The 27,799-nt window shown below is 38.4% G+C and overlaps 5 protein-coding genes across 10 annotated transcripts in view; 1 reads left to right on the top strand and 4 right to left on the bottom strand.

The window, feature by feature from the left end:
• Cep97 (centrosomal protein 97kDa) overlaps window positions 1–24,333 on the top strand; it is a 68,102-nt gene extending 43,769 nt beyond the window's left edge. The window contains exons 1-13 of one of the 4 annotated variants that reach the window (XM_077408943.1): window positions 17,481–17,582; window positions 17,868–18,019; window positions 18,350–18,508; window positions 18,608–18,709; window positions 18,845–19,041; window positions 19,315–19,398; window positions 19,504–19,799; window positions 19,991–20,080; window positions 20,762–20,962; window positions 21,036–21,635; window positions 21,715–21,847; window positions 21,927–22,149; window positions 22,240–24,333. In XM_077408943.1, coding sequence (XP_077265069.1) covers window positions 17,570–17,582; window positions 17,868–18,019; window positions 18,350–18,508; window positions 18,608–18,709; window positions 18,845–19,041; window positions 19,315–19,398; window positions 19,504–19,799; window positions 19,991–20,080; window positions 20,762–20,962; window positions 21,036–21,635; window positions 21,715–21,847; window positions 21,927–22,149; window positions 22,240–22,824 — 2,835 coding nt within the window. In that variant the 5' untranslated portion in view covers window positions 17,481–17,569 and the 3' untranslated portion in view covers window positions 22,825–24,333. Of the gene's footprint in view, window positions 1–17,480; window positions 17,583–17,867; window positions 18,020–18,349; window positions 18,509–18,607; window positions 18,710–18,844; window positions 19,042–19,314; window positions 19,399–19,503; window positions 19,800–19,990; window positions 20,081–20,761; window positions 20,963–21,035; window positions 21,636–21,714; window positions 21,848–21,926; window positions 22,150–22,239 lie in introns of those variants that run through there. The other 3 variants (XM_077408945.1, XM_077408944.1, XM_077408946.1) reach the window with 3 other exon arrangements.
• Window positions 176–8,522, bottom strand: LOC143899022 (neuropeptides capa receptor-like). Its single transcript, XM_077408960.1, has 6 exons — window positions 7,090–8,522; window positions 2,826–2,916; window positions 2,530–2,729; window positions 1,908–2,159; window positions 1,035–1,350; window positions 176–647 (listed from the first exon to the last, which is right to left on the bottom strand). Exons 1-6 carry the CDS (start codon window positions 7,685–7,687, stop codon window positions 386–388), a joined length of 1,719 nt encoding a protein of 572 aa, XP_077265086.1. The 5' UTR covers window positions 7,688–8,522; the 3' UTR covers window positions 176–385.
• On the bottom strand, window positions 11,265–12,860 carry LOC143899032 (putative RNA-binding protein EIF1AD). The gene is made up of 2 exons (XM_077408974.1): window positions 12,594–12,860; window positions 11,265–12,462 (listed from the first exon to the last, which is right to left on the bottom strand). Exons 1-2 carry the CDS (start codon window positions 12,858–12,860, stop codon window positions 12,259–12,261), a joined length of 471 nt encoding a protein of 156 aa, XP_077265100.1. The 3' UTR covers window positions 11,265–12,258.
• On the bottom strand, window positions 12,982–17,091 carry Tam (DNA polymerase gamma, catalytic subunit tam). The gene is made up of 2 exons (XM_077408935.1): window positions 16,956–17,091; window positions 12,982–16,865 (listed from the first exon to the last, which is right to left on the bottom strand). Exon 2 carries the CDS (start codon window positions 16,792–16,794, stop codon window positions 12,982–12,984), a length of 3,813 nt encoding a protein of 1,270 aa, XP_077265061.1. The 5' UTR covers window positions 16,795–16,865; window positions 16,956–17,091.
• A 25-nt stretch (window positions 24,334–24,358) lies between the features above and the next one.
• Window positions 24,359–27,745, bottom strand: Cyp40 (Cyclophilin 40). 3 transcript variants are annotated; one of them, XM_077408969.1, is made up of 7 exons: window positions 27,620–27,745; window positions 27,050–27,365; window positions 26,848–26,985; window positions 25,770–26,071; window positions 25,552–25,686; window positions 25,207–25,461; window positions 24,359–25,138 (listed from the first exon to the last, which is right to left on the bottom strand). In XM_077408969.1, exons 2-7 carry the CDS (start codon window positions 27,213–27,215, stop codon window positions 24,923–24,925), a joined length of 1,212 nt encoding a protein of 403 aa, XP_077265095.1. In that variant the 5' UTR covers window positions 27,216–27,365; window positions 27,620–27,745; the 3' UTR covers window positions 24,359–24,922. The 3 variants fall into 3 exon arrangements, with proteins under 3 accessions (XP_077265095.1, XP_077265096.1, XP_077265094.1); XM_077408970.1 differs by having other exon boundaries at window positions 24,359–24,868; window positions 24,989–25,138; window positions 27,050–27,736; XM_077408968.1 differs by having other exon boundaries at window positions 27,050–27,735.
• Between the last annotated feature and the right edge of the window lie 54 nt (window positions 27,746–27,799).

The following is a 27,799-nucleotide window of genomic DNA, read 5'->3' as shown; positions in this document are numbered from 1 at the left end:
TATCTTTATTAAAGTATAGCTCGCTGATGTAAAGCATATCACGATTCGTAATTCGTATGGAAATAATCGTATCAGCATTTTGACGATAATTATTATTTTCGTGCCGGGGCCTAACACATTTGTCGTTCTGAAATTGCATAAATTCACGAACGCGTAAAATAAACATCAGGCATAATATATGTGTGTAAAACTTTATTCTCGAATAAATAGTATAAAATAAATTTTGACGCATTATAATCGACAAAAAAAATAATTTGGGCTATCTACCTATTTACAATATAGTAAAGCCTCTCGCGCTTATAATCGATACCTCAAACTGTCTACAGTTTTATTTACAACATGCGCATTATATCTGTTCATCTAAATAAAAGCGAATGAAAATAGATCACAGACTGCTTTTAGCTATGGAAACAGTATCTTCTGATCTTTTCGTGGACGTTGTGCTTTCGTTGCTAGGCTGCTGGTAAGCGAGAAGATGCTCTCGCGCGCGTTCAAAGAGAAACGTCGAAGATGAATCTTCCTTTTGTGACGAGTAAGCATTTCGAGAAAAATTGCTTGCATTCCCATTATTTCTGTTGATATCCTTGATACTTTCCTGTCGACTCGGCGTAAAACAAAACATCTCTTTGGCTTGAGCGATCGTATACCTAAAGAAAAAACGTAAAATTGTTGTAATATATAGGATCTGTTTTCTATAGCTGAATTGGCTGCACTAGTTCAGAGTCTTTTTTACTTACTTACATTGGAAGGAAAGAGATAAACTTTGAACTAGTGCAGCTAGTTTAGCAATAGAAAACAGACCTGGTGTCTGATTAAAAAAAAATATCGGTGTTTAACAAATACGTTCTACTGTAAAATATAGGATAATTATGTAATATTAAAATTATATTTATCTTATATATATACATATCGAGTCAAATTTTTTAAGATGTATTGACTCGTGTGCATAGATGCAATCTATAATACAATATATATATATATTACATCTATGATTCTTTTAAATCTCTGGCATGAAAAATTTCGAACTTTCATACCTGACAGAGCATACAACACTTCGTTCGTTCGAGGAGTCGCATCTACGCGGATGAGATTCCTTTGCCATTAAAGATTTGCTCGTCGGCCTTCTCGTTCTGCAGCATATCGTTTGTATGAATGCTTGGCGGTATTTGATGCTCATCAAATTGTAGAGTATCGGATTGACGGTAGTGCTGAAGTAATACAGACAGCCACTCACAATGTAGAGGCATTGGTTTAAGTCCGGATAATAATCGGATTCCTGTGCGTAGATGTAAAGCAGACGCTGGGCGTGAAACGGCGCCCAGCAAAGGAAGAACATGATAACGACCGCGCCTGAAATTAATCACGTAGAGAATTTGAAAACTTAAAGAGTAAAAAAACAAAAGTGGATTTGGACTATATATGAAAGCCAAATTCAATTACTAAAATTTTTATATTAATTTACCAAAATTTTCAATACAAAAATATTGGAAATAAAAAGAGAGAAAGAGGTACGCGAGAATTGCTGCCAATAAAAATTATAGTCCGATTATAAAATTCTACTTAGCCATTTGCAAACTTTTTAACTGGGCGCAGTTCTGCAATGCGGAATCAACGCCAAAAGTTTTATTTCCGCTAGAGAAAAAATTTCGCAAAACAGTAGAAATAAAATTCTGCGCCAACGTTATCTCAAATATAATGATCGAACTATAATTTTTCTCAAATACAATTCCATATATTATATGCGCGGTTTTAGAAACTCTCCTGTTCACGTAAAGTATTACGAAAAAATAGGAGCGTTTTAATTTAGCGCTTATAATGGCGCATAGTTCCTTATTACATAACTGCATCAAATTATCGCTACAATTAAATTATTAGAAGGAGAATAAAGATTATGATGATTATCGTACTTAGCATTCTGATGACGGATTTTCTGGTTTGAACTTGTCGATGATCGCCGTGAATGTAGGAACCTTGTATCGGGCCAAGCGTTTCTTTGGTACTGCTTTTGATCTTCAGTCCCATCCTTGTGTATACCACAAGGATCACGATCATCGGTATCAGAAAGAATACGATGCAACTGAGTTCGTAAAGGGGGTATTTTGGCATGTCGGGCAGAAGCATCGCGCAAATCGCCGAATCAGCCGAATAATTCCCCGATCCTGAAAAGAGTAACTTAACGTTTGAACGCGCATAACTATTAAGATGTTTCGTGGAATAGCCACATTATAAATTTATGACTTAAATTAGACTTGATAAGGACCAAAAACTATCGTCGAAACGTTGTGTGCGTGAGCATTGCTATTTAATAAATTGCCAGTTGGGTCGAACTAAACTGTCACTTTTATTCGAAATTAAATTTTGAATATTTTGGACTAGTTGCATACAAGAAAAAATTCTGACAAGATCTTAACAAAAATTAAGACTTGAGATTGCGAAATAGCATTAAAAAAAAAAAAGACTATAAGATTTGAATAAATTAATTATAGGATATTTACGATAATCGCAAAGAAATTAATGTGTCTGCTTAACCTGGCGGATATTCGACGAAATTGACCTTGGGATAAATCGCGAACGGTATGGCCGAGACCATTCCAATCGACCAAGCTGCAACGATAAACTGTATCGGTCTTCTGAGACCGCTGATCGAATAGACGCGCAACGGATGACAGATGGCCAAATACCTTTCCATGGAGAAAGCCACGATTGTGAGAACCGACACGTAGGATGACCTGTGAAAAGTGATGCTCGGATTTAATGGAGCATGCAGATTTATCTTCGCGCGATAATAAAGGACCAGACGAGATAGGGAAGATGGAGTTTCTTACATTTCTGACACATACGCCCGGATTTTGCAAAGCCCCGTGCCCAGGGCCCACGGATATTGCTGCCAGAACACGCTCAGCTCATTGGGAAGACCTAAAATAATTAATTAGCGTTTAATAGATCGATTAGAAAATTATTCCAACAATGTTATACATGCTTCGTTAAATCTTCGATAAATTGACTCGAAAATGCCTAAGATTCCGTAGAGGAAAATACAAGTAGTACTGGAAAATCCTGTATGTTCCAAAAATACTCATTTTGGATCTTTTTAAAAGTAATTAAAACTTATGCAAAAATACATGTTTAATTAAATATATTTCCCGTAATAAAAAATTATACAGAAATTATATAATACAAGCCGTGTCACTTTTAAGTTTTGCTTTTGTTTCTCGCCAATCGATTTTTTGCTTTAATCTCTCCGCGTTTTCATTTACTTTAATGCACGTCGGCATCAAAGTTTCGTACGACTCTCGAGTAAAACACTTGCGTAATTCGTCTCTCCTCTTCTCCGCGCGAGCGTAAATTAATTTTCCGAAAAGCAGATTTACGACTGACTTAAGCCTGGCTGGTAATTAATGCGAAGGCATCATACCGTATCACATTATGACAATATTAACGAGGTTGCGCGCACTCCATGCGCAAGTTAAAATAACTTTCACGCATTATCCTTCGCTGTGGAAACGAGCTGAACATTCGTCGCGTATTGTTGTAACTTGAATAAATTCAATGAACGCCATTCGTATATTTGTGTTTTAATTAATGATGGTGTCTTTCGACAAAAATTTTTATTCCGCCATCTGGTCGTTAATGGAAAGTCAGTCTTTTTCTATTGCTTTTGTATCAACTTTTCACGTTTCTTCGTTCTCTCTCTTTCTGTCTCTCTTTACTTGATTTTAACTATTTTACAATGTAAATTTTAATTCTATTTAAATTCTAATGAATATTTTAACTCTCATGAATAAATATAATTTACGTATACGTGCAATGTATGAGGTAATGGAAATCAGAGTACAGAGACCGAAAAGTGAAAGAGATTAAAAGGAAGCAGTGGCCAATTCTGTTCCCATAAATTAATGTCTCAACTATAATAACACTTATCAATTTGCATTAATTCTCGTTCTTCTAACGATAATCTGGCAAGAACGAAATTCTAAACGAAAGCATCAAGAGAATAATACAACATCTTATAGAGTCCATTAGAAATTAATTAGGAAATAAAGCACGATGTAATTTTTATTAATAACATTAAAACTGCACTTTTTTCGGTACTTCTCGTCGCGACGTAAGCCGGATTTTGTACTTTCCAATCATTTCCCAAAGCATGAAAGCTGTTCAATATAGTCATCCGATATGTAGTCGTCCTGCACGTTCGTCTTTTTGTAAAGCTTCAAAATGGGCACCGAAACCCTCGTAAGTTCCTGCTACCCGGTTCCTACTATCGGAAGTTGATGTAAACTTATCGTGAATGGTATTATAGCTTCCTCGAGTACTTAGAAACCCTTCGGTCGTTCCTATTGTGCCTAACGTTTTCTAAAAGCAACGCCCATGTTATACAATAACATTCGTCACCTAACGAAGCGCGGAATCTTTTATTGTGTTGCAAAACCGCTTTTTACTCGTCAACTCTATATGAACACGCGGTCGCGATTATTTCAGTCTCTCTTTCTCTTTCACTCTCTCATGCCTGAACCGACAACCGATTTATAATTAAATTCTTCTCGTGAGTGGCGCATCCCTCTCAGTATTCCCGACCGTTTGAATAGTTTGCACGTCTGCTGCTGACTTTTTACGATATTTTTCTTTACAAACAATTCCTATATGTTAATTTTAGCGAACACGCCAGTTTTAATTTATTCATGAGACCGAAATTGTATTTATCTGTACCCGTCTGTTTTTAATACTAGAATTTTTGGATTTTTACTAAATCCTTATTTAGCACGCACCGAATGCTGTTCAGGTATTATTCAAGATGTTATTCAAATTAGTTCATATATTATGCGATACAGGCATTGATTTCTCTCGCAGTTACACATATTAAAATAGTGAGCTATTTAAAATAGCGAACAACAATAGCCCGTCTCTCAGAGCTTTCGCGTAGAATTGTTATCATATCCAAGTTTTCAGTCTCGCGGATTCCTCGCAATGACGTAAATACGAACGTCGTTGTTACCATCGAACAAACAGACCACCGTGCAGATAACAATCGCGATTGTACACATTAAAACGGAGATTAATTTCAAGCTTTTATCTACTTGCGTCAATGCTAGGAAAGCAGGAGAGTATCTCGTGTCAAGTTGCTGTGTGTGTGTGTGATCGCGATAATACAGATAACACACAATAATTGATTTTATTTATCCTGACGAAAGATCGCCTGCGTCGTGTTTTGAAACGCTCGCGTCGTCAAGCGTTACTAATGATACTGTTAAAATTAATCAAAGTTGTAAATTATTTATCTCTCTAAATCTGAATCAGGGAATAGTCACTGATTCAAATTTAGAGAGATAGATGTGAAATATATATTGGCGACTGAATGCTTCGGCAGTATCGATGAAAACGATTTTAATTGCATCTTTGAGCACATTCTCAGTTACAGTCGTTTCCTTGTAGTATTTCATCAACAGCTTTGACAAAGGGAACACCTATATTTATCTGATATTCAATATTTCATTTCTATTGTAAATGTGATAAAAATGTGCGAATAATACTGAAGCGTTACAGTTTTACAATACTTTTCATCGATCGATATCGTTCGTTAAAATTACGTAAATTGCTAGGGATTCTCAGTTTTATTTGTCACCACGCTAAAGGGATTGGTTCCATTTTGTCATTCCATCGGCTTTAAATCCGAACCAACTTGTTCCTCTGATGGCATTTGACCTCATTTATAATTAAGGCCTTTTTGCACCTGCTTAACTCTGCGCTAGGAATAGTCCGACGAAAGTTATACATTTTGCAGACAAGTTCTCGACCAAATCGACACGCGGCATATCTATTATTCCGCATTATCCAAACGAGAACAGTTTAGTCAAACCACCTATCGTTATCAATTGCTTTACCAATTATCAAAATCGCATTATCAGCGAGCGAAGTGCCAGTTAACAAGCCGTTGATTTGCCAGCCAGAGGCGATTCGGTCATCGACGTTGCTTTGTATCGATTCCCGATTGAAGCGAGAGCGATAAGCGGGGGGGGGACGAACTTTCCGCTCGCGAATATATAATTTGCGTTATAATTCGTATAAGGTTCTACGCATTATGCGAGATAAAGAATATGTATGAAACGCGAACAAAGAACGCGTAGTTGTGTGAAACGCGAAATAGCTTAGTCCGTGTCCCATTAAATCTTACATTTATGTCATCTGCTATTTTCAGAATGATAAAGAGGAAAGACATTTTGAAGAACGTGAAGGCAGAGATTTTGTTTGTATACTTAGGCAAACATCCTATTAAGGCTCATATTTTATTTAAATAGCAATAAGCATGTAGTATCATATATATTCCTATACTTCTTTCGTTTTACATTATAGAGGTATTCTTTTATTAAAGTCGTCTGCGAGCGTCTTTCATTTTGCTACCATTAAAAGTTGTTTAAACATTGATTCCGCATGGAGTATTAACTTACTAGGAATGTTAGATCTGTTATATCTGATGCTATCTACCTTTATTTATTACTAAAATACTCTTTTACATTTTAAAAGAACATTGTAAATTCAGTTTCTTTACTTAAAACCGAGCATTTTATCTCGTTTGAACTCTGCGTTGAGAATATTTATTTTGTACAAATTATTAACAGTTTTATTATCAGCAATTATAAGTCATTATATCTGACAAGATCATCCTAATCGAGACATCACTAACATGATTTCTTTTTACTGGTTCTCACTGCGCTGGTGAGAGAAACGAGGTATAATCGCGTCAAACAATTGATTAAGATTAAAACTTGAGGAATATCGGTCTACAAATATAACGCTCGAAGTGCACGGAAAAAAAAATATTCTTGATTTGAAAATATATTTAATTTCAACATGGAAATCTTGAAATGAGATTATATCGTGTTAAACTAAACGACGAAAACTTGCTTGAACAAGGTCATTTTTACATAGTTCAACCAAAAGAATATTATAGATTGTTGTATATGTACGAAACAATAAACGCGTTAATTTGAGTATATAAGTTTTGATTCTTATACTTCTTTTTTTTTATGTACAAAGGCAACACGGAGAAGCAATTGCATCCCGACATTTGCGTGCCATCCTTCGTTCGCTCACCAAGTATGAGTAGAGTGAGATCAGATATGGCCAGACTGAAGAGGTAGTAGTTGGTGGCGGTCTGCATGGACGAGTTCCGGATGATGACCGTGCACGTGGCGACATTGCCGAAGACCCCGGTGATGAAGATCACCACGTAGGCGATCGTGAGCGGTATCGCCAGCCTGAGAGGCATGTACTTGTCCCCCAGCACCTTGCTCAGGTACTCAGCCTCGGTCAGGTTGCTCAGATCCCAGTCCCGCCAGAAATCGAGCGTGTCGTTCTCGTCCATGCTCGACGTCCCCATGCTTCGAAACTCTCCTCGCGAGGATGTCACACGTTGGTTCGGCTCATCGCGACGACACCTTCGCGTATGCACATTCTGATTTATCACAAGTCTCAGTATCGCGCGCGCAAACAAAAAAACGCCTCGATAACCAACGTCAGCAAACCTTCTTTTGCTGATTGTTAATGGGTCACTCACTTGCGACGGTAGAGGCTTTCTTCTCCCAGAATCCTTCCGGAATAGTGGAAGGAAGCTAACGCGAAGCTGATAATAAGGTAATAGGCACTCGTGCGTCCTTATTATAGCTTTTCCAACCGAATCCCAAGACTGCATACGTGAAAAGCAATTCCAAATGCAATGTTCGTATTAGTCCTTTGAGGACAATCTCGCAAATTGAGTAAGGTGCTGATAAAAGCGTGAATACGTTTATTGCTGTTTGGCAAAATAAACGTTTCCCCTATCCATTCGCACTATTATGAACGAATTATTTCACGCTCCAATTTAGCTCAAGTTTCGCTGCCAAGTATCGCAAGAATTATAATCATAATTTAATTGGAATTAGATTATCATTATAATTGTACTCGAAGTGTCAATAGGCAAATATCACGCAAATTGCCGCTTGAATATTTGCGCAGCGTTACAATCCGCGATCGGCCCCGTCACTATACACAATTTTCGCACATTGCTAGTTGTTTTCACTTTTGTCTTTTTTTTTTATTAGTTTTTTCCACATACTCTCTCGAATTTCCGACGATGAAACCGCAATATAACCGGGAAGCTTGCAATATTGCAGTGATCGAGTTCCACTTTCAACAGATCGTTATATAAACGAAATTCAACGAACTCTGAGACTCGTTGCTGGAAGACGCGCTGTTTACAATTTAGCGTTCGCGAGACACAACGTTCGGTCGGAGCAACATATCAGCTCGAAAAGCACACGAGTGTTTGTAATCTCAAGTGAAACACGTGTCTTCGCGGCTTATTATGCAAGGTCACCGATCCGATTGTTTGGGCATGTCAATCGGCGCTATATCGATCTGATACCAGCGAAAGTTAAATCGCGTCTATCGCGAAGAAGATGTTAGAACGAGCCGTCATCCGCGATAGAACGTCGCCGAGTATGAACTGAACGCGTTGATCTCGACGATACCACCACAAACACCTGTCGACTGCTCTGTCCGTAGATTCCGCTGATAGCGAATTTCCTTCAACGTATAGCATCGGATCAGATCTCTTTCTGAAGGTGGTTATATCGCAGAAAATTCCGCGTCACTGACCAATACCGTTTTAATATTCGATCATTTCGAAGTTCAGAGACAGTTTCCGCATTGTTTCCAGAGAGTTCCTATATCGAGATGACGATGGAACTTTTGAGTGCAATTTTTTCCGCAAAGAAATAAAACATGCGAATTTAAAGTCTCATGTCGCCCAAGATAAAAATTGACGAACTTCAGAAGAGACAAGAAACATCACGTTACGCGACGGAATTGCGAAATACGAGAGAGTCGCAAAGAGGTAAGAGCGGAAAACAGGAAGCAAAGAACACATTGTAGATCAGGCTTAATAAGTCATTATTTTTTCGAAGAGAAAACTTTTCTTAAAACCTTAAAACTTAATTACATACTTTTTCTCGATTGTGTTTCGAAGTTCTCTTGAAATCACTTTAAAGTTTTGGAAGCAATATATGAGCATTTTAGATTAGGTTTTTATCAATTCGATTTGCAAGCATGAAAAAGTTGTAGATAATTTAACTCCTGGCGGCCTTTCCATTCTGATAATTCTGTGTAGATCATCGTTATCAATTAATTAACGAGTTAAACTATATAGTTTTGTATAACAATTTTATTTGCAGATCATCTTTTTGACAGTGAAAAAGTGCATTGTTTAATAAATACTACACGAATGACAGAAGAGACAATTCCATAATAACATTATAAAGAATATATATATGATTTATAAAAAAAATATAAACTATTTCAGGCTTGTCATGAAATAAATTTTTACAGTGAATGCTCCTGTGATAATGCTTACGTGTCCGTAACATGCGCTTTTTTAATTGTTGAAAAAAAATCTCGGTCAAACCGCGCAACCATGGTTTTTGTCCCCCGAGATACACGAAAAATTCACTTTTCAATCTAAATAAAAAACTAAAAAAAAACAGTAAAAAGAATAATATAATCAATGTGTACATGCGCGTTACGAAAAATTATTTAATATATACAGAAAATTAAAACTTAATCTACTCTTTAAAAAAGGTACATAAAATTGGTACTATCATGTACTCGCATCTAATTGTTACTTTTTTCCGAAATTGAAAATGGAAAATTAAGAAATTTTAAAATATAAGAATTCAAAAACTTTGAAATTTAATTTATATATTGTCGTAGTATGTTAAAATAATAAATATTATAAAATTCACGTAGAAATATTATTATTAGGCTACCAAGATCTAACCAGTAAATGGGATTTTCTCTAATTGATTGTATATTGTATCGCAGTATCGGTCCTGTGTCACACACACACACTTATTATTATAATAAATATTATAACTCGGCTGGTTGTTATTTTCTCTCGTTAAATCTCTTTTCCGCATACTAGAGAACATAAATCGAGATAAATTTTTGTTTCTTCCGTGCTACCAGCATTTGTGTAATATTTCTCCCTTTCAGCTTTATGTTTGCTCCACGTCAAAAGGATTCAGCCGAGCCAAAGCCAGTAAATCATCCCTTATCTGTGCCGAAGTGACTTCTTAAATCGAAATAAAATAAATCGTTTTTGCTAACGCGTTTCTAATGCGAGTCGTAACACAATTTTTTTGTTATGTCATAAACAGAACATTTCGTCGCGTAGATTTTGCATTCATATTGTATATATCTATCTTTTTCAAACAGAAAGGAACAGCGGACTTTTATTAATAATTCCCGTTGAGTCGTATCCTTAAAAATATTCTTAAGTCTTTAAACATATAGTTTTTATAAATCTGCGAAATGTTTCCGCGGAAATCTGTTGTTAATTTGATTCGTACTTTGTCCCTGTTTAATTTAAAAATTTTCCACGTGTCCGGTTGTTTTTAATTTGTAGGAAATGACGAAGTGAAATTGAACAATTTTAAAAATTGTTTTTATAATTAATTAATAAGTCCAAGAGAATTAGCTTTTGGAGAGAAAATGAGATAGGAGATAAAATTGATTTTGAAAACAATTCTTAATTTATAAACTTATTTCACAGAATCAATCCATTAGAATATCCTTCTATATTCACTTGTTTTTATTGTGGGAGTTCCGTAAATCCTTTAATTTAATAAGAAAAATTGCCGCAAGCAGACATCAAGGAAACTTGAGCATTAATCTCACGTAAATACGGAAATGACATCATCACAAGTTCGTTTTAGCTGAAATGGATGAGTATGTCATTCTGTCGAAACTTCTGATAGATGCAGCAAAAAATGTGGCATAACCAAAACTTCTGATAGACGCGGCAAAAAACGTGGCGTAACTTTTCTGAAAACGCGTAAATCGAATTTAGCGAGTTGCGAGTTTGCTGCAAAGATGTGAACCGTCGCCAGGACAATATCAATCGTGTGCACTGGATACAGGAAACTTGATAAAAAACTGGGTCAAGTATACGAGTACGTTTTAAATCTTTCAGATTTCCTCTTCTTAAATTCGCTGAGATGGCAATCGAGTAATCTCCTTGGTGGAGGAAATAAGCAGCTTTAAGATTGCTCAAAAAGCAGTAAATCACTTGATTGAAAATAATAAAGTGAAATAAATGGCTTAAATATTGTTGCAAAAAATTTATTTTCATTTAGAGAATGTAAGCTATAAAAAGATTTTTCAAATTCTTTGCAAGAAGCTAGTTTAAATTAAATTTTACGATAATTCTGAGTAGGATAGAAAATCAAGTTCGAGATGTTGCAAAAATAGTTTTATTATTAACTATATTATTAACTATATACACAGCGATAGTAAAAATAGAAAAAGTACTTTTTAATTACAAAGTTATGTATGTATATCAACAGGAATAGGCAGACGACAGCGATGAAAATGATTTATCTGCCAGATTATTTTTCAATATCTTTAACATGGGCCCTTAGAATTATACAGCGCCGGTTAATTTCGTCGCTGGTGGTATCCAACAAGCAGGAAAAAGAAGGAAGACGAAGAGATGCGGCAGACGAAGCTCGAGATAAAATTTTTGAACGTAATTTTTTTATTAATGTAAACTGATTCTGTTCTCACTCGATATTTATTAAAATATATATTCAGTACACTACAAAATAAGGTTTCGTCTGCCGCATCTCATAAAAGACATGAAATATATAAATATAAACAAAACAAGATAAAGTAAAAGAGCAAATTAATAGAAGAGATATTCTAGATTTAGATGGGATTTGAATATGGTAAAGATCATCGTTGAAAATTATGAGAATTATGAGAAAATACGAGAATTAACGACAGCTATAATTAGAATTGGTAGTTCTGGTGGTGTAACAGCAGAAATGTTGACAAAATGCGATATCGGAGAGAATATCGGAATATGGCAATACCTCGTATATTATATTGTATCATATTAATTATTTATGTATGAATTTATTAACGAATCACTGTTCATAACAAGTACATAACAAGTAACAAATACGTTGCACCATGTAAATCCTTCTATTAATTTGCTATTTTACTTCTTGTTATGATTTATGAATAAATTACTGCTCATAAAACACCTGCAACAACAATTTAGCATTAATGACCTTTGTATGCCTTCCCAATTACCCATTCCGCTTTTCATCAGCAATGGATTTATTTGATTGCGTTTTTTTACGCAGACCCGCGATGTCGCTGTCCAAATTCAAGAAGGACGGACATAATTTGAAACTTATATTTTAAAAAGAAAAGTCACGAGCTCTAATGAGAATCAGATTCACTAGAATCTGAATCACTTTCATTATCACTTATTTTCTGATTAGTGGGGCACCTATTCGTATTTACGAAAAGCTCTTCGTCGTCGCACTTAGTGTAATTCGTTGGTATTGAATGTCCATTCCTCTTTGGATCCTCATCGAATTCTGTCGGCCAACAATTCTGTGCGCGATACCATTTTATGTGATCCTGAAAATGCACATATTTATTCATATTATTTAAATTAGAGAATATGTTTGAGACGATAAACAGAAGGAATAAAAAAAAAAAAATGATATCGCTAAATAGTATTGCTAAATTGCTTTAAGACAATAAATTACCTTTGTGAGTATCTTAACAATTTCGCCCTTGACTTTCTTGCCTTCCATGATTGGTTCGATAACAATGTAGTCACCTCTCTTCACCCATATATTTTGCCTAAATTTGGTGGGCATCGAGACGATGAACTGTTCTCCGGTAGGCGTGACAACTTCGTGAAGATTGTGGCCGCGCGCCTGTACAATTCGTACGATGCTTTGTGAATCCGTGGGAAGGGTCATATCGTCGAGTTCTTGAAAAACATATTTACGCTTCGTTGCAGACGACATCGTGATCTGTGAAATTAAATTAAAAATACCATTAATTTTATTCTCCCTTCATTGATTTTCCTTTTAGTTGAATATTGAGACAAAATTTTACATTTTTGAAAATCGCGATACGAAATGGGTTTTATAATTTCCGTTTAAGTAGCTTTTTGAAAGACCGCGGCGATTTTTCAGCGGTGAGATCCGCGTCTGATTTAACTTTGCGACTTTTCGCATCGTGCCAATAGCCTAGCGAACCGCCGGATTTTTCCAAGGTGGCCCAAACATCTAAACTTTCCCCGGGTGGTACTTCGTATCCGTTTTGTAAGCCGTGAGGATTCGACGGGGTCTTGCAATCGTGTGTGGACTCTTTGCGAAGGACAGTATCGACTTCCACGGCAGCAAAGAACGCTACCGACATCGGCAAATCTCTCATGCCTAGTCTAGAAGCGCAGAACGATCTCGTCATCAGGTTGGTCACGTGCATGGCCAGCGCAGCGTTGTACTTGTACCTGGATGGGATCAGATATCTCACTTCATCGTGAAACGACAGGCAGAATCTAGCGTTATCTCTCATTAGCCATCTCATGGAGACCAGCATCAGGTGAAGGAAGTCTACCGCACCACTCTGCACCACCCAGTTAATTTTGGTGGGCAAGAACTTGTCGTCATTGTCGGTATTGGTGATCTCCAGGGCGCGGCTCAATCTGGCGTTGAGGAACGGCGTGACTGGATGTTGACTACCGGCGATCTGTTCCAATCGGTTGAACATAGCTGATTCCGAGCCGCCTGTCCACTCGCTCTTCTGGAAAATGTCCTGTAACCCTTTGCCGTACGCCTTCGCTAACTGATATGCCTGAGAGGAAGTGTAGGGAATATCCTCCAAGTCGTCGTTGACGAATTCAGCCTTCAACCGAAATTTCTTCTTACCCTTGGTAAGAGCAAACATCTTGCGTGACTTAGAAGCGGCCTCGGTGTCCGTCATAGACGGATTGAACTGTTTCAGCAGTCGTTGGGCAAACTTCTGGCCGGCACCGTAGATGCGGGCGTAGTTGATGACTTTGGCGTGATCGCGCGAGATGCCGATGGCCTTGGCAGTGACGCTGTGCATGTCGGTGCCGTTGGACTTGGTACCGATGAGGGTCATCCAGCCGAAAGGCGTCGCTCCGTGAATACGCTTGTAGTACGCATCACCGATGATCGAGGCGATCCACAATTCCTGACTGTCCACGTCGGCGCCGACAATGTTGTATCCTGGCGGCGCTTGCACCATGCCTCTGAGCTCGGAGCCAATTCGTTCGACGTGCGCGTTTGACGCTGTCATCCACGTGGGCTCCACGGCGCGACGCGTCAAGGTACCGGAAACAATCACCTGAGGTATTATCGCGCCGTAACGCGTGTGCCGCTTCATTCTCTTGATAATGCCGGACAAAGAGTGATCGTCTAGCCATATCACCATCTGCGACATGATCCTGTCGCGATTGTTACGCCAGTAGGACAGCATACGAGCGATCTTCAGCACCTCCGCGGCGCTGACGTCCAAGCCGGCGAGTACATTCTCGGAGAACTTGTTAAGGAAGTCCTTAGCGAGCGGATTGCCGACGTTGTAATTGGCACCATTCTTGTGCGGCAGCTTGAAAAAGTAGCAGCAATTGTCGAGATCGACGTTGCACCATACGCCGGTGCCCTTGTACGTTTCGTTGTACGACTCGTTCTGCTTCTTCTTAAATCGCCAGAATTCCATCTTGTGAAGATCGTTCTGCACGTCGGTGCTCAAGGTGGCCATCGCGTCGTCGGAGATGTCCCTGGACGGACTGGACGCTGGCAAAGGACACTGCTCCAAAAGATTCTTCAACGGCAGTTCAGTCTCGATGTCAGGATCGTCGTTGTAAGGCACCAGAATTCCCCAACCGTGATCCTTTATGTAATGCAACGGATACTTCTCCCACGTCAGATTCAGCAGCTTCGGAACCACCTGCATGGAAGTGCTAATATTCTGCGGACCTGGCGTCCAGTCTTCCTCGCTTTGCTTGGAACACAGCTTCCTATACCATGCTGGATATCCCGGCATGTGCGGCATTCTAGCTGGTAACAAATTCCTGGTTTCCTCCAAATACGCGAATTCCTTTGCCAGCGGATCCTCCTCTTCTTCTTCGTCATCCGATAAATACTTGTTAACGTCTGACCGCTCTTTCGCTTTTTCCGCTACATTTGTTTCCACGCCAACAGGCTTTATTTTCGAAACTTTGCTTTTCATCTTAATTTTCTGCGTGCTCCAATCTTGATCCCACATCCACAAATCTTCCTTGTATTTCTCGTCGTGCATGAGATGGCAAACAGCGTCGGCCCTCTTGGCGAGAGTGAATTTCGCTTCGTAGTTCAAGTCGTCGAACGTCGACTCCGATTCCTCCAAGTATCTCTGCCAATTAGAATTCACCGGCAAGTACGCCGAGCCGAGTTCCAACATTCCGGCCAGCGTAATCGGATGAGGGAATCTCTCCCGAAAGAGCGGGAATAGATTGCGTAGTATACTGTGAGTGGCAACTGCATCAGAGGCACAGTAGGACATTAACATATTGAAATTATTCTTAATATCTTCAATAGTACCTTCGACGAATAAATCTCTCGCCTCTTTACTTATCTCGTGGCCACAGTACAACTTATGCACTTCTCTCAAGCTGTTTAACGAAGTGGTGGACTGCCAGAACTCCTTCTCCGTGTTTGCCTTTTTGGACAACAATAGCGCTCTTTGATAGCTGTTGAGACCGCTGACGCACACGTGCAACGACATGGTGTCGAGGAAACGAGTTCCCGTGGAATTCAGCCAATACTGCTCCTTAATTCTACTTCTGTCGTACGACACATTATGACCTACGACAATCTTTGGTTTCTTCTGATGCTGATTAAGTCTAGATCCGTATTCCTCTCCGTTACTCTCCATAGGAACAAGCATACTTGGTGCGAACTGCGTGTCAAACGTTCGACCGATACTGTGCGCCAAAGAATTCGACACCCAACCGTACCAGGCTTCATTACTGACCGCGGTAGCTAGAGTAGGCAAAGGGCCTTGTTTCATGCAAACTTCAACGTCGAAAATTACACCGTCTTCCAGCGGATAATCTACGCTTTCTGCTGTACCGTCCGCCGTATATCTGGTCCATCCTTCTTTGAAGAGCCATTGCGTCGGCACCTCGGGAATGTCCCTGATAACGTCATTTATGATTTCTAAATACGGCTTAGCTTGCGCTTTCCCAATATTATAGAAATGCTCCTCTATATCTTTTCCTTCTAAAGCTGGTAGCCTCAAGTTCACGTCCGGCAATCTGGTCGCGTCCTCCACATTTATACCGTATGTGCCTAAATTTTTCTTCACGCTGTTAACTTCCTCCTCGGAGAGACCGTCTTCTTCATCGTCCTTCCTGAACAATTGGCGGTGTAGCGCTTCAGGGAGCATTTGCATATTTATTTCATTAACTCTAACATTATTTTTCTTCGAATCTGAACCATCATTCGAATCAACATCCGTATTATTTTCCAATTTCCTTAATTCTCGAATGTCACTTTGATACAGCTGTGAATCTGATCCAGTCATTCGCCCGTTTATATCACGTACTTCAATACTTTTAGATACTACATTTGGATCTACATCTAGTTTCGTCACCGACTTTCTCGACACCAGCGTACTGACGTTCGACTTGCTCGGTGCTCTCTCAGACTCTGCGAACAGCTTGATGAAGCCCGCTTCGAAATTAACAGGTATCACAGGCGAATTATAAAGAGAACTCGTGGTAGATTTGTCGCTCTTGGAGGTTAGGCCCTCCCGGTCAGGTTCCACGTCTTGGACGTTCTTCAGACGCACCCTCTTCCACCGAGTCCTCTTGGAAGCTCCGACGCCGTCCCGCGCGTCCATGCACTTGTGCCGAATGTAAATGTTAATCAAGCGAGTCCTCAGTCTCATCTTACCGGCCTCTCGCTCCCCGTTCGTAATACCACGCGGCTACAACGAGACACGTGCTTCGACAGCCGAGGCTGTCGAAGCCGTGCGCATTACGAAGATGTCTCTCGCTAGCAGTTTCAATAAAGGAAAAAAGCAAAAAAACAAAAAAAAAAACATCTTACCCGAACCGGCGCTGAATCAAGCAAATCCCAACGAACAGTAATTCGATAAATTATAAAAATTGTATCTTGACGAAATGAGAGAGATGCACGTCTCTCAACGTCGTCACGTCCAATCCAATCACGTCTGAAGTCAGGCGGTTGGCCATCCTGTTCGAGCCCCGCACGGCACGGGCGGCCTAACCTAACTTCAGGCTTGAAATACGCAGAGCCGCCATATTCCACTCTCTCCGATCACGCGATTTGAAAATCAATAGCCGCAGACGCGCCTCTCGCTTCCCGGCTTCCTATTTTTAATTACAACCGTAGAGCTTTCTCTGCAACAATTTTAAAAATAATGAAACAATAACATCAATGTAATTAGCTAATTTAAATACATCCATAGCTCGCTGACAAAAGCAATTCTAATAAATTCGAGAGATTGGTTCACACAAAACACTTTGACTGTAGAGCACAAATATCCATTATGTCAATTATGTGTACAATTTGTCTATATATATGCATATATGTATAAAGGCATCTCGTTCGGAAATCTCATATATATATCGATTCTCGTATCGTGACCGCGACGACATCTCCACTCTCCACATCTCGGCGTCCGCCAGTTTGTGTTCATCATGGCTTCGACGGGTTAGTAATCGTCGCGGGCTCGTCGCTTAATTTTACGTCTCGATTTGTTTACCGCGTGGCGACGGCGGCACGTGCCGCGGGCGAGAGATCGCCCGTTTCGCGCCTCGCGTGTCCGCGGCTTTTCGTCGTGCCAGCGCGCGACTTTACTCTCACAATTATTCTCGCGCTCGTTCAGCCTGGCTCTGGCTCTGGCCTGCCCGTTGCTGGCTGTTTACGGTTTACACGCGTCGCGAACGCTCGCGAATCGTGCCTGCGCGACATTGACGACTCCTCTTTCGTTTTCAGAGTCTCTGGTGTGCGACACTCTCGACCTGAGCGGCCAGGGCCTCAAGAAGCTCAGCCGGTGCCCCTCGGACGCCGATATCAGCACGTTGATCATAGACGACAATGACCTGCAGCGGCTCGAAAATCTGGAATCTTACCACAGAATTACGAAGGTAATACTTACAGGCAGCTTCAAGTGGGAATTATCATTAATTCGTTCGTATAATCGCAAAGTTCTGTACCGGAGCGATATTTCTTACCACTGCGTTCAATCCCTTCGCTAAGTTATCTTTCATCGATATTCCTGCGTTTAACAGTATTTAAAACTGTAAATTTTATATTTAGTTTCAATAGAATATAGAATTATGATAAGTGAGTAGAGATGTGAGATTGTAGTAACAATTTGATTGAAGCATCAATGTTGATTCAAAGTTGTTGATTTTGCGTAAAGATAGTTTGTTATGTTGAAATACATCTGTGTCCTACAGTTCTATTGCTTTCAGCTTTCGATAATCAGAAATCAACTGCTACGGATGTACGGTGTGTCGAAGTTACATAATCTTGTTACCCTCAATTTGGCGAACAATGGTATACTCACGATAGAAGGTATCAAGGACATGACCAATTTGCAGACTCTCTGTTTAGCCGGTAATAATATCAAGGTACGATATATATATATGTTACTTTATGTAACACGTGTAATTGTATAATTGTAGCATATATTTGTACCATTACTGTTATATAATAATAGTATTTTACAGTCCATTGAACATCTACACACAAATACCAAATTGGAGCATCTGGATTTGTCGGAAAACAGCATCAGCCATATCTCAGATATATCTTATCTGCGAAGTTTGAAGGTACATTTATTACACTTGTTTAACATTTTGCATAAAATTGTTTGCATAAAGTACAGTGATAATTAAATGCTTTGTCGACTAGTTGCTACAATTGGTGTATTTTTTTGTATTTTTACAAGATAAATAACATTTTAGGAACTCTTTTTACATAACAATCGCGTAATAACACTGCGCCAGTGTGAGCGCTACTTGCCCACGTCCCTGGAGACGTTCACATTAGCAAATAACAACGTTACTGACTTGAATGAAATGTCGCACCTGGCTAATCTAAAAAATCTGGTGAATTTCTCGATTGCTAACAATCCGTGTGTCAGCATAACTGGTAACAGTATGTATCCTTTTTGTGAGCGTACGCGCGCGTTATTATATCATCTAGAAATTAGCAGACCTTTCTCGATGTTATTTTTTAATATTAATTATAGTTGCAAAGAATTTTATCGTTACTCTGATATGATGTTATAGTATTTTTTCCTTTTAATTGTCATAAGCATTAATTTTTCTGCCAATTAAATATAGCTTTCGCAGTTACTAGACATAAGAAAATTAGTTTACATTAATCGTAGCATTGTTACAATAGCATATTATTCTTAACAAATGGTCCATAGCGGGTTTGACTATCGGCCTTTTGTTATTAATTGGTGTATGAGCTTAAAGTCGATCGACGGTTATGCGGTTGATCCTCTTGAAAGGTGGGTTTTCTCAAAAATACATTCTTACATAGTTAATACTGTATGAAAATTAATCCGTTGGACCTCGACGATCGAAACTGATTGGCAACACCTCACTTTGCTTAGCTTGAAAGCAGAGTGGCTGTATTCTCAGGGACGAGGTAGACAATTCCGCGTTGGGGAACACGCCTTGCTTGCTCAATATCTTGCGTCTGTCTGCCCACTTTCGGGCGAGTCCTTAGAGAACGAGACGGACCGGAAACTTAGACTTATTTTGAGCAAAGCTCAACATCACCAACAGCAGTTGAATCAACAGAGCGATACCGGGAGCGTACACAGCTTGAGTAGCGTGGCAATGAGTCCTTCCCCAGCCGCTAGACGTAGACTTAGCCAAAACAAGACAAATTCTCCCAGACGACCTAGTGAGTTCAATAAATCCATAGTTTTTTTGCGTAGTGCCATAAAGACTGTGGAATGAATTCATTTTTCGAGGATTCTTAGAACTAGGTTTTACTTATAGTTGCGACAAGTGGTTTAGTAGTGATTTAGATTGTCCAGTTCTTCTGTCAAGTTCTTCAATACATACATCCTAGTTATGATCTGTTTTCTCTAGTGCCAATGTTGACATACTATGAAGATAAATACTTACAATCACCAAAATTTTATGAAGCAAAATACTGTGTCTGCCAAATTCCTTGTCCAGGTATCCAAGGCCATATTGAGGATTTATCATATATTGAATAAAACCACATAATAGGAATGTGCAAGAATCTAAAGACAACTTAATTTTTTTAAATCGTGCTAAATAAAATTATATATTTTAGTATTATTATTCACCCACATAACAACGCAAATTAAATTGAGAGGAAGAACGAGTAGGACTTATTTATATATATATATATATATAATTTATTGCATTAACCATGTATATAAATATTCTTTTGTTAAATTTTTTTTATATATTCTCACTTTTAATAAATATTACTCAATTATTCATAACATCATTTAATTATAAAGGATCTAGTTCGGATTCATGCACATACCTGTACTCTAGCTCTCTTGATGCATATACTTTCTAAAGCAATTGCTTCTTTAAGCTTATAGTGCGAACGACCATTGGCCGATGAAAGCAGTTAAAATATCAACACTGAGGCGCTATTCTTAGAAAATTTCATTAGCATATTAGCACAGGACGATTGGAAAGACTTAATCTTTTTTTGAATAGTATTTAACTTCGATTAGTAGACTATATATCGTTTGCATGCTTTTCCTAGCAATGCTAGCGTCAGAAATTTCCCAAACACAAATTGATATAAATGATATAACATAATTTTGCTTATTGCATGATGAGCGTTGATTGTAGTATTAAACAATATTTTGCCAGCTTCCTCGAGGAACCCCTTGAAAATGAAATCGCCAGACCGAATGGTATCCAGCTGTCATACTGAGGCCATGGTTTCTTCATGTCATGGTTTATTGAGTGGTGATCACGAATCGACTCTGATGACTCAAAGCTTAGATCCTAATATGCTCTCTGGTACACTGAGCAACAAAGCGTTAAACAATAGTTTGCAGGACATGGAAGGTAAGGCAATTATACAACTGACTGAATCAGATTAAACGGAATCAGATCATGATAAAAGGTATTTTTCGTCCAGAGACATCGAGCCCTCTGCAAGCGGCAACGAAATTAGTACCGGTGCCAGAGTCTCTGATGAGTCCAGACTTTCGTCCACCGTCTGGCCTTTCACGGATTTTACTGAAGACTCCCACGTCGAGTAAATTAAACTCTCCCTGTCAAATCACAATACCTAGTAAACCATCCATGGACGGCGACGGAAAGGCAATTCCGATCATAAACACCGTAAATCCAATGGCAAAAACGAATCTAAGCGCTGTAAAGGCGAATGCGCTTGTGAAAAGTAGTTCCGCGACAAATTGCAGCGTCGTGAGACCGAACATAGCGAAACCGATCGTGACATACGCTAACAGTAAGTGTCCACACAGCGTGAAGATAAACAATTACGTTCAGAGCAAGACCTTGCCTGCGAAGAGAAGCACGAGGAGTCCAAATTTAGCTAGAAGCATACAGCGACCGAAGAGTGCGAACGAGAGACTCAAGAGCAACTTGAACAAAGACGAGAAAGACGGCGATGCTGGAATTCAGAGCAGCGACGAGGATAGTGAGGTGTGTCAGGCGAAATTGGATGGTATTCGACATAGGGCTATCCAAAGAAGACAAGAAGACAGTAATAAAGGTAAGACGTTTAAAATATTTTGAAATATCAGGCGCAAGTATTAATGAACACTCTGTATTTAATGGATATTTTCTTGCAGATCAAGATCAGACAGAAAAGGCTGCTATCTGTATTCAAAGAATGTGGCGAGGCTATCATACAAGGAATCTTAACAGAACAGCTACTAGTATATTAAAAACGATCGACATGTTAAGAACGAATAAGTACATCCAGTAAGATTTCATCTATATTTCATGCGTAATATTTTATTTATAGAATAAGACGTATATACACGTACAAAATATTTTACAGGAAACTGTCGACAGACATGGAAGCTACGAGAACCGCTCTCGAAAGCGAGCACAAGTTACAGTTATTGCAGATGCAAGCGATCAATGCATTGTGGAAAAAAGTGGTCAGTCTGCAACCGGGCGGCAATCGAGAAAACACCTTCAGTGATACGGAAAATGCTCTGCAACCAAATGCGGACGTAGTCAATAATCTCGCGCAAACATGCAATCTGCTCCATACCCAGGTAAGTTTTCAAAAAAGATTTTCAGATCTTGTCAAAGAAAATGTAAAATTTTTCCAATATCTTACTTTTTTTTTGTTTGTTTTTCATCAGGTCCAACAGTTGCAAGACTCGATGACCGAGATAAAGCGTTGCATGTCCAGCATGAAGCCAAAACCGGCTCTCGTCGATAATGGCGTTGCTACTCAAACAGAGATATCTGCCGTGCATACGCCGGCGGGCGAAGAGAACACGTTTCCCTATGGACGTCCTAATAGACCGCAAAGTCTGCCGATACATCAAACGATACACGAGGGAATCGAGAACAAAAGTTTTGCGTCGAATTTGGTGGACAGCGTGCTGAAGAAAGTGTCGCACTCCACCGACACAACGGATGACGAGGTCAATACAGATATCTTGAATTCCAACGAAAATCCTGAGGTGTTAAACTCGAACGAGAATCCCGAGATGTTCAAGAGTTGCGAGGAGATAATAGAATCCGACCTTAAGCAAGCGGTTGAGAATGAGACGGTGAACGACTACGAAAATATAATCGAGAACGCTGCGATGGACGGTGAGGTATGCGAGGAAACATTGTGTAAGGAGTTGCATAATTTGATTGAAACGGAAAATGGAGCCGACGCTTACGGAAACCGCGATGATAACGCGGTTAATGGGGACGACAAGGAAGTCTGCTAGATTTAACTTTGTTGAATCAAATTTCCGCACCATATGCCTTGTGAATGACGCAATGATGGTAAAACGGTACGTGCGAAGCGAAGGAAAGCGAACGTCTAAAAAATGCTCACTGTAAATAACAAAAGCTAATTGTATTCGTAACAATATTATAAAATGGAATTTAATTTTAATCGTGAACCGTTTTACTACAAAAAAAAAAGATATACTTTGATCACGAACAACAAGCTGCCATTCTGACCGAATAAAGTATCTATGTAGTTTAAGTAAAACAGATTGATAAGAACAGTGCAGTATAAATTATATCAATGACTATAAAACATTTGTCAGCTTGTGCAACTTTCGGTTTAGATTATAAAGTATATTCTGTGAAACATTCGCATTGCATATTTGCGTATTGTCGTAAAGAATTTCAGAAATTTTCCGTCCGACTTTTGACGGTAGTATATACAATCGCATAAAACATATAGTAAATATTTTATCAGACTGGCCATTAGAGTTTCTAAACATTCCATTAATTTTATCTGTAACTAACTCTCTTACCTCAATAGAATAGTTTTACATTCTCCCAGGAAGTTAAATTTAACATTTTAAGAAAAAAATTTTTTTTTATTAAAACCTCTGCACCAAATATATATTTATTATCAATTAAGTATATCTCTACTTTATAAGTTTCTAGCTCTTATAAGTAAACTTTGGTATTTAATTTATTTATTTATTCATCTACATATATATTTATAAAGAAGCGTTACTTTTAAAATAGTAGATATATTGAAGTATTGAGAAAGAATAGCTAAAATATGATTGAATCTAGTCAATATAGAGTAGCTTTTACATTTAGATACAATGTAGATATTCCAGAATTGTTAAATAGATACTACTCAACGTTATGAGGTAAAACGTTCATTTCAACCTATTACATCGTTAAACAGCATGATTGAAGATGAAAATGTAACTGCTTTTCTGTAACTGTCAATTTCATGATTATTTATGTGCGATAAATAATTGTTGATTGAACAATTTAATTTTCTGCGAACTACGCACACGCGATCTTAATAAATTAATACTGTACATCAGCTGCAGCGTATTATTCTATTTATAATTGAATCTCTGTATCATTATTGTTAGTCATTTTCCCTCTTACACTATGCGTACTTAAAATTTGCTACGTTATCTCATGTATGCACAGAATTAAAAATTATAAAAATTACGTGAAACTTCGAGGTTGATTTTTAGGTACAGATTTTTTAGTATAAATTCTTTTACATATTTCTATATTGAAATGTTTATCAATGATAAATTTTCGAGGGTCTGAAGTTAATATTCTTAGAGTATCTATTATAAAAAAATTTTGTTTTACACGTGTATGATAAATGATAAAATAGAAGAATGTGCTTAGCTTAAATTTATATTTTTGTGATTCTTCGAAATATATGCGACCAAATAATTTCCTAATAATAACAAGTTGGACAGACTTAATCGTGAAATAAGAATATAGAAACGTAATTGTAATGCATTGTATTTATTTCATATTTCTTAATTTATAAATTATAAACAAAATAGCATACTCTTTCTTACGATTACGCATTATTTACATTGCATTTTAAATTGATATCTAATTGTCTTAAAAATATATATACACAGCCAGAGTTAAATATACATATTATTGCCTGAATATCAAACATTCATAATTTTTTTGGCCATTTTTATTGCGTTTTTAATAAAAACATATTTAAAAAGATAATAATTACAAATAATTGATTCTGTTTGTATATTTAAGTACTATGACGCATTATGCACTGTTATCTGAATATTAATTTTAGAGTTTATTTAAATTGAACATATTGATTTATTTAGAAATAAAAACATGAAATAATTCGTTTAAAAGTTTGTTTCTTTTCCACGTGATTCCTGCATTAATAAGAAGAACGATTCGGAATTTTCTGATCAATCTCATTAGCCATTGGAGTTCCATAAAACGGTAAATTGATTCAATTTAATTTACATTACTTATATCATCGTTATAAAGTTTACATAATTTTATCATCTAAAAAATAAAAATGTAAAAATTTATATCAAAATTTATAGATGAAAAGCATATTTAATGAAACATTTTCTGATACGTTGTTTTTTCTAATTTTGAATAAGATTTTTCCATTTTTTTTACTTTGTCTATTTGCAGTTCGATAACCCTGTCGGGACACATTTTAAACACCTGATGGAGATCATCTAATCCTAATTTATATTCTTTCAAGGAAGTATAAGCTTGTCCTCTTCGAAATAGCGCTTTACTATTCATATTATCCGTTTCCAGAACCTGAATTAAATAACATGCTAAAACATAATGCAATACTTGTGATTTTCTCACAGGATCCATTTACTTACCTCATTACATAGATCTATGGTTTTACGATACTGTTCCTGCTTTAAATGTACAGCAGCTAAATTAAGTAACAAAGTTAATCTAAGATCCGCAAGTGAGGCATAAAACGTATCTGCCATGTTTTGGTGTTTGCTCATCCAGATATAATATCGTAATGCTTTCTTATACTTTCTACCAGCGTCCACAAAGTTCTGCTGCGTGAAATAAGCATTTCCAGAATTTTTTATCTTTTGTATTACCGCCTCCATGAAATGGTGCTAAAAAAAATGAACGGATCCAAATTAGAGTACAATTTCGCATATCAACACTTAATAATTTTCAGGAATGATACACAAATGACAATTTACAGTGAGCCTGTAGGCATTTGACGGAAAATCCCAATCTTCCGGATACGGTGGAAAAACATCCTCAGATCCGTCGTTCTCCTCCAATCCCCAACTCTCATCGTTTCTCAATTCTCCACAATTATCTATAATTATTACCTAAACAAACCAATCGCGAAACTAAATAATTGTCATAGATTCAGGAAGCTATTATCTTTGTGACTTGAAAGATATAGCCTTACATCAACCGGAATATCCTCATTCGTCCGCACTTTATTGATCTCCGATACCACGCACATTCCTTTCACGACCTTGCCAAATACAACGTTGGTGTTATCCAAATGCTTGGACTGTTGAACGGTGATAATAAACTGAGAACCGTTGGTGTTTGGCGTTCCCTCGTTCACCATGCTAAGCAGCCCAGAGTCGTCGTGCGACAACGTGAAGTTCTCGTCATCGAAGTAAGGACCGTAAATACTCTCTCCTACGCTAGTGCCGTCGAAATTGACAATATCACCACCCTGGATCTTGAACTGGGAAACGACTGTAGCAGTATAATAATACATATGTATGCTATTTAATTTTCATCTTTGCATCTTTCTCCGCAGAAAACAGTGTCAAGCGTCAATACCCTTGCGTAGATGTCTAAACATGCAGATCGCGCAGATTTCAGCGTCAAGACGATGAATAAAATGTGGCTACTGGCTAGGGGTCTGTTTCCTATAGCTGAACTAGTGCAGCCAGTTCAGCAAACAGATCCTAGAATTAGCGTCAAGACGACGAAATCTGCACATTTAGACCTCTGCGCAAGGGTGCTGCGCAAGGGTGGTTTGACGCACAACGCTACCATGTAATGGCACCTTACGGGAACTTTCCAGCAAGTGACACAGGTCGACGCAAACGTTCTTTCTCTCTTTTTTTTTTGGCAATGAGTAACGCAAAAACAAAACGACACTTGTGTCGACTTGCGTCGCTTGCCAGAAAGCTCCCTATTTCTGTTGATTCTCAAAAGAAATCTAAACTCTATACGGTCTTAAAAAAGATAAATAATCTAGATTTCAACAGGTACTGGCTGCGACGATGCAAAATTGTATCGCAACATGTGTGCATAACAACCGAATCTCTCTTCCTCAGAAGAATTCCAAATTCCAATTACAACGCAACTTCAACAAAATAAAAACAAGTGATCTATATTCAAGGTAAAAATTTGGAACGTGCGCTTCTATCGTGACGGAGAATTATCACTGACGCAGGGTGTTAATACAGCTGGAATGAAGATGCATGGAGCGGGAGGAATCGGACCCTCGAGATAACGCTCACCTTTGTGGAAAATGGATCCCTTGTAGTGTAACCTCGCGGCCTTCGTCCCGGCGCCCATCTCGCCGGTGCACAACGCGCGGAAATTCTCCGCGGTTCGCGGCACAATATTCTTGAACAGTTCTATAACGATTCTTCCCACTGGAAAACAATGGGATCCGTGAGCCGGTATTCGCACAATCATAACCTCGCGCGAGGACTGTACCTTTCTCGGAGTCGATCGTGATATCCAGAAAAACCACGGGATTGTCCGGATTAGTGAGACGCCTTCTCTTCCCCGAGAGCTGTTCCATCTTTCCTTCCTCGTTGCGATCACCGTGACGAAAATCTTTAATCTCGCAAGCTCGAACTATGCACGACCTTCGTAGCATTCATAAGAAGTCACCGATGACTCTCGTCTCGACTCGCCTCACTCGCCGCGACCCGCGAGTCCTTTGCTCGCGCTTGGGTTGCTGTACCACTGTACCTGGCTCTCAAACAATTTAAATGACTCGGCTGCCGGCTGGAGACGCAACTGCAAACTGCAACTCCGGGAGTCAAGAACAGTCAAGAACATTCGGAAATTTCGAGACGCTGAATTATGACTCATATTGCGTTTTTACTCGCGCGTTTTACTTATAAAAGATATCTAGTAATTATGTTTTAACAGTGAGAAACGCGCGTCTGTATTTATGCGTAATTAGCTCGTGAAAATAAGAGATTTTTCAATATAATCGAAATTCTTGTGAGGGAATAATAACTCTCGACGCGTTTAATAATTAAGTGATTTTATCACCACAGGAACTGGAGCAGATAGATCCAAAGCAGCGTGAGATTCGTCTGTTTCCACGAACGTCTTCAAGTCAATTGAAACCATGACCGTTTGGTATTGATACGCACAATGTTTAGCAACATATGGATCATCATGCATATATAATTCAAACGTCCCAGATCCCAGGTGGCAAAGTGACGTCTT

The sequence above is a fragment of the Temnothorax americanus genome, unplaced genomic scaffold, assembly GCF_048541705.1.
Source record: "Temnothorax americanus isolate GAGA-0224 unplaced genomic scaffold, ASM4854170v1 Scaffold25, whole genome shotgun sequence".
NCBI classification, from domain to species: domain Eukaryota; kingdom Metazoa; phylum Arthropoda; class Insecta; order Hymenoptera; family Formicidae; genus Temnothorax; species Temnothorax americanus.
This window is presented reverse-complemented; position numbering and strand designations above follow the sequence as displayed.

Coding starts and splice junctions, on each gene's coding strand:
- LOC143899022 (XM_077408960.1), bottom strand. CDS start 7,687: ATGCAGTCTTGGGATTCGGTTGGAAAAGCTATAATAAGGACGCACGAG. Junction 2,160..2,529: donor TTTCGTCGAATATCCGCCAG/GTTAAGCAGACA, acceptor TACTCTTTTCAG/GATCGGGGAATTATTCGGCT. Junction 1,351..1,907: donor ATCCGTCATCAGAATGCTAA/GTACGATAATCA, acceptor GATTAATTTCAG/GCGCGGTCGTTATCATGTTC.
- LOC143899032 (XM_077408974.1), bottom strand. CDS start 12,860: ATGTCGTCTGCAACGAAGCGTAAATATGTTTTTCAAGAACTCGACGAT. Junction 12,463..12,593: donor TTGTTAAGATACTCACAAAG/GTAATTTATTGT, acceptor GTGCATTTTCAG/GATCACATAAAATGGTATCG.
- Tam (XM_077408935.1), bottom strand. CDS start 16,794: ATGAGACTGAGGACTCGCTTGATTAACATTTACATTCGGCACAAGTGC.
- Cyp40 (XM_077408969.1), bottom strand. CDS start 27,215: ATGCTACGAAGGTCGTGCATAGTTCGAGCTTGCGAGATTAAAGATTTT. Junction 26,986..27,049: donor CACGATCGACTCCGAGAAAG/GTACAGTCCTCG, acceptor ATTGTTTTCCAG/TGGGAAGAATCGTTATAGAA. Junction 26,072..26,847: donor GGGATCCATTTTCCACAAAG/GTGAGCGTTATC, acceptor ATACTGCTACAG/TCGTTTCCCAGTTCAAGATC.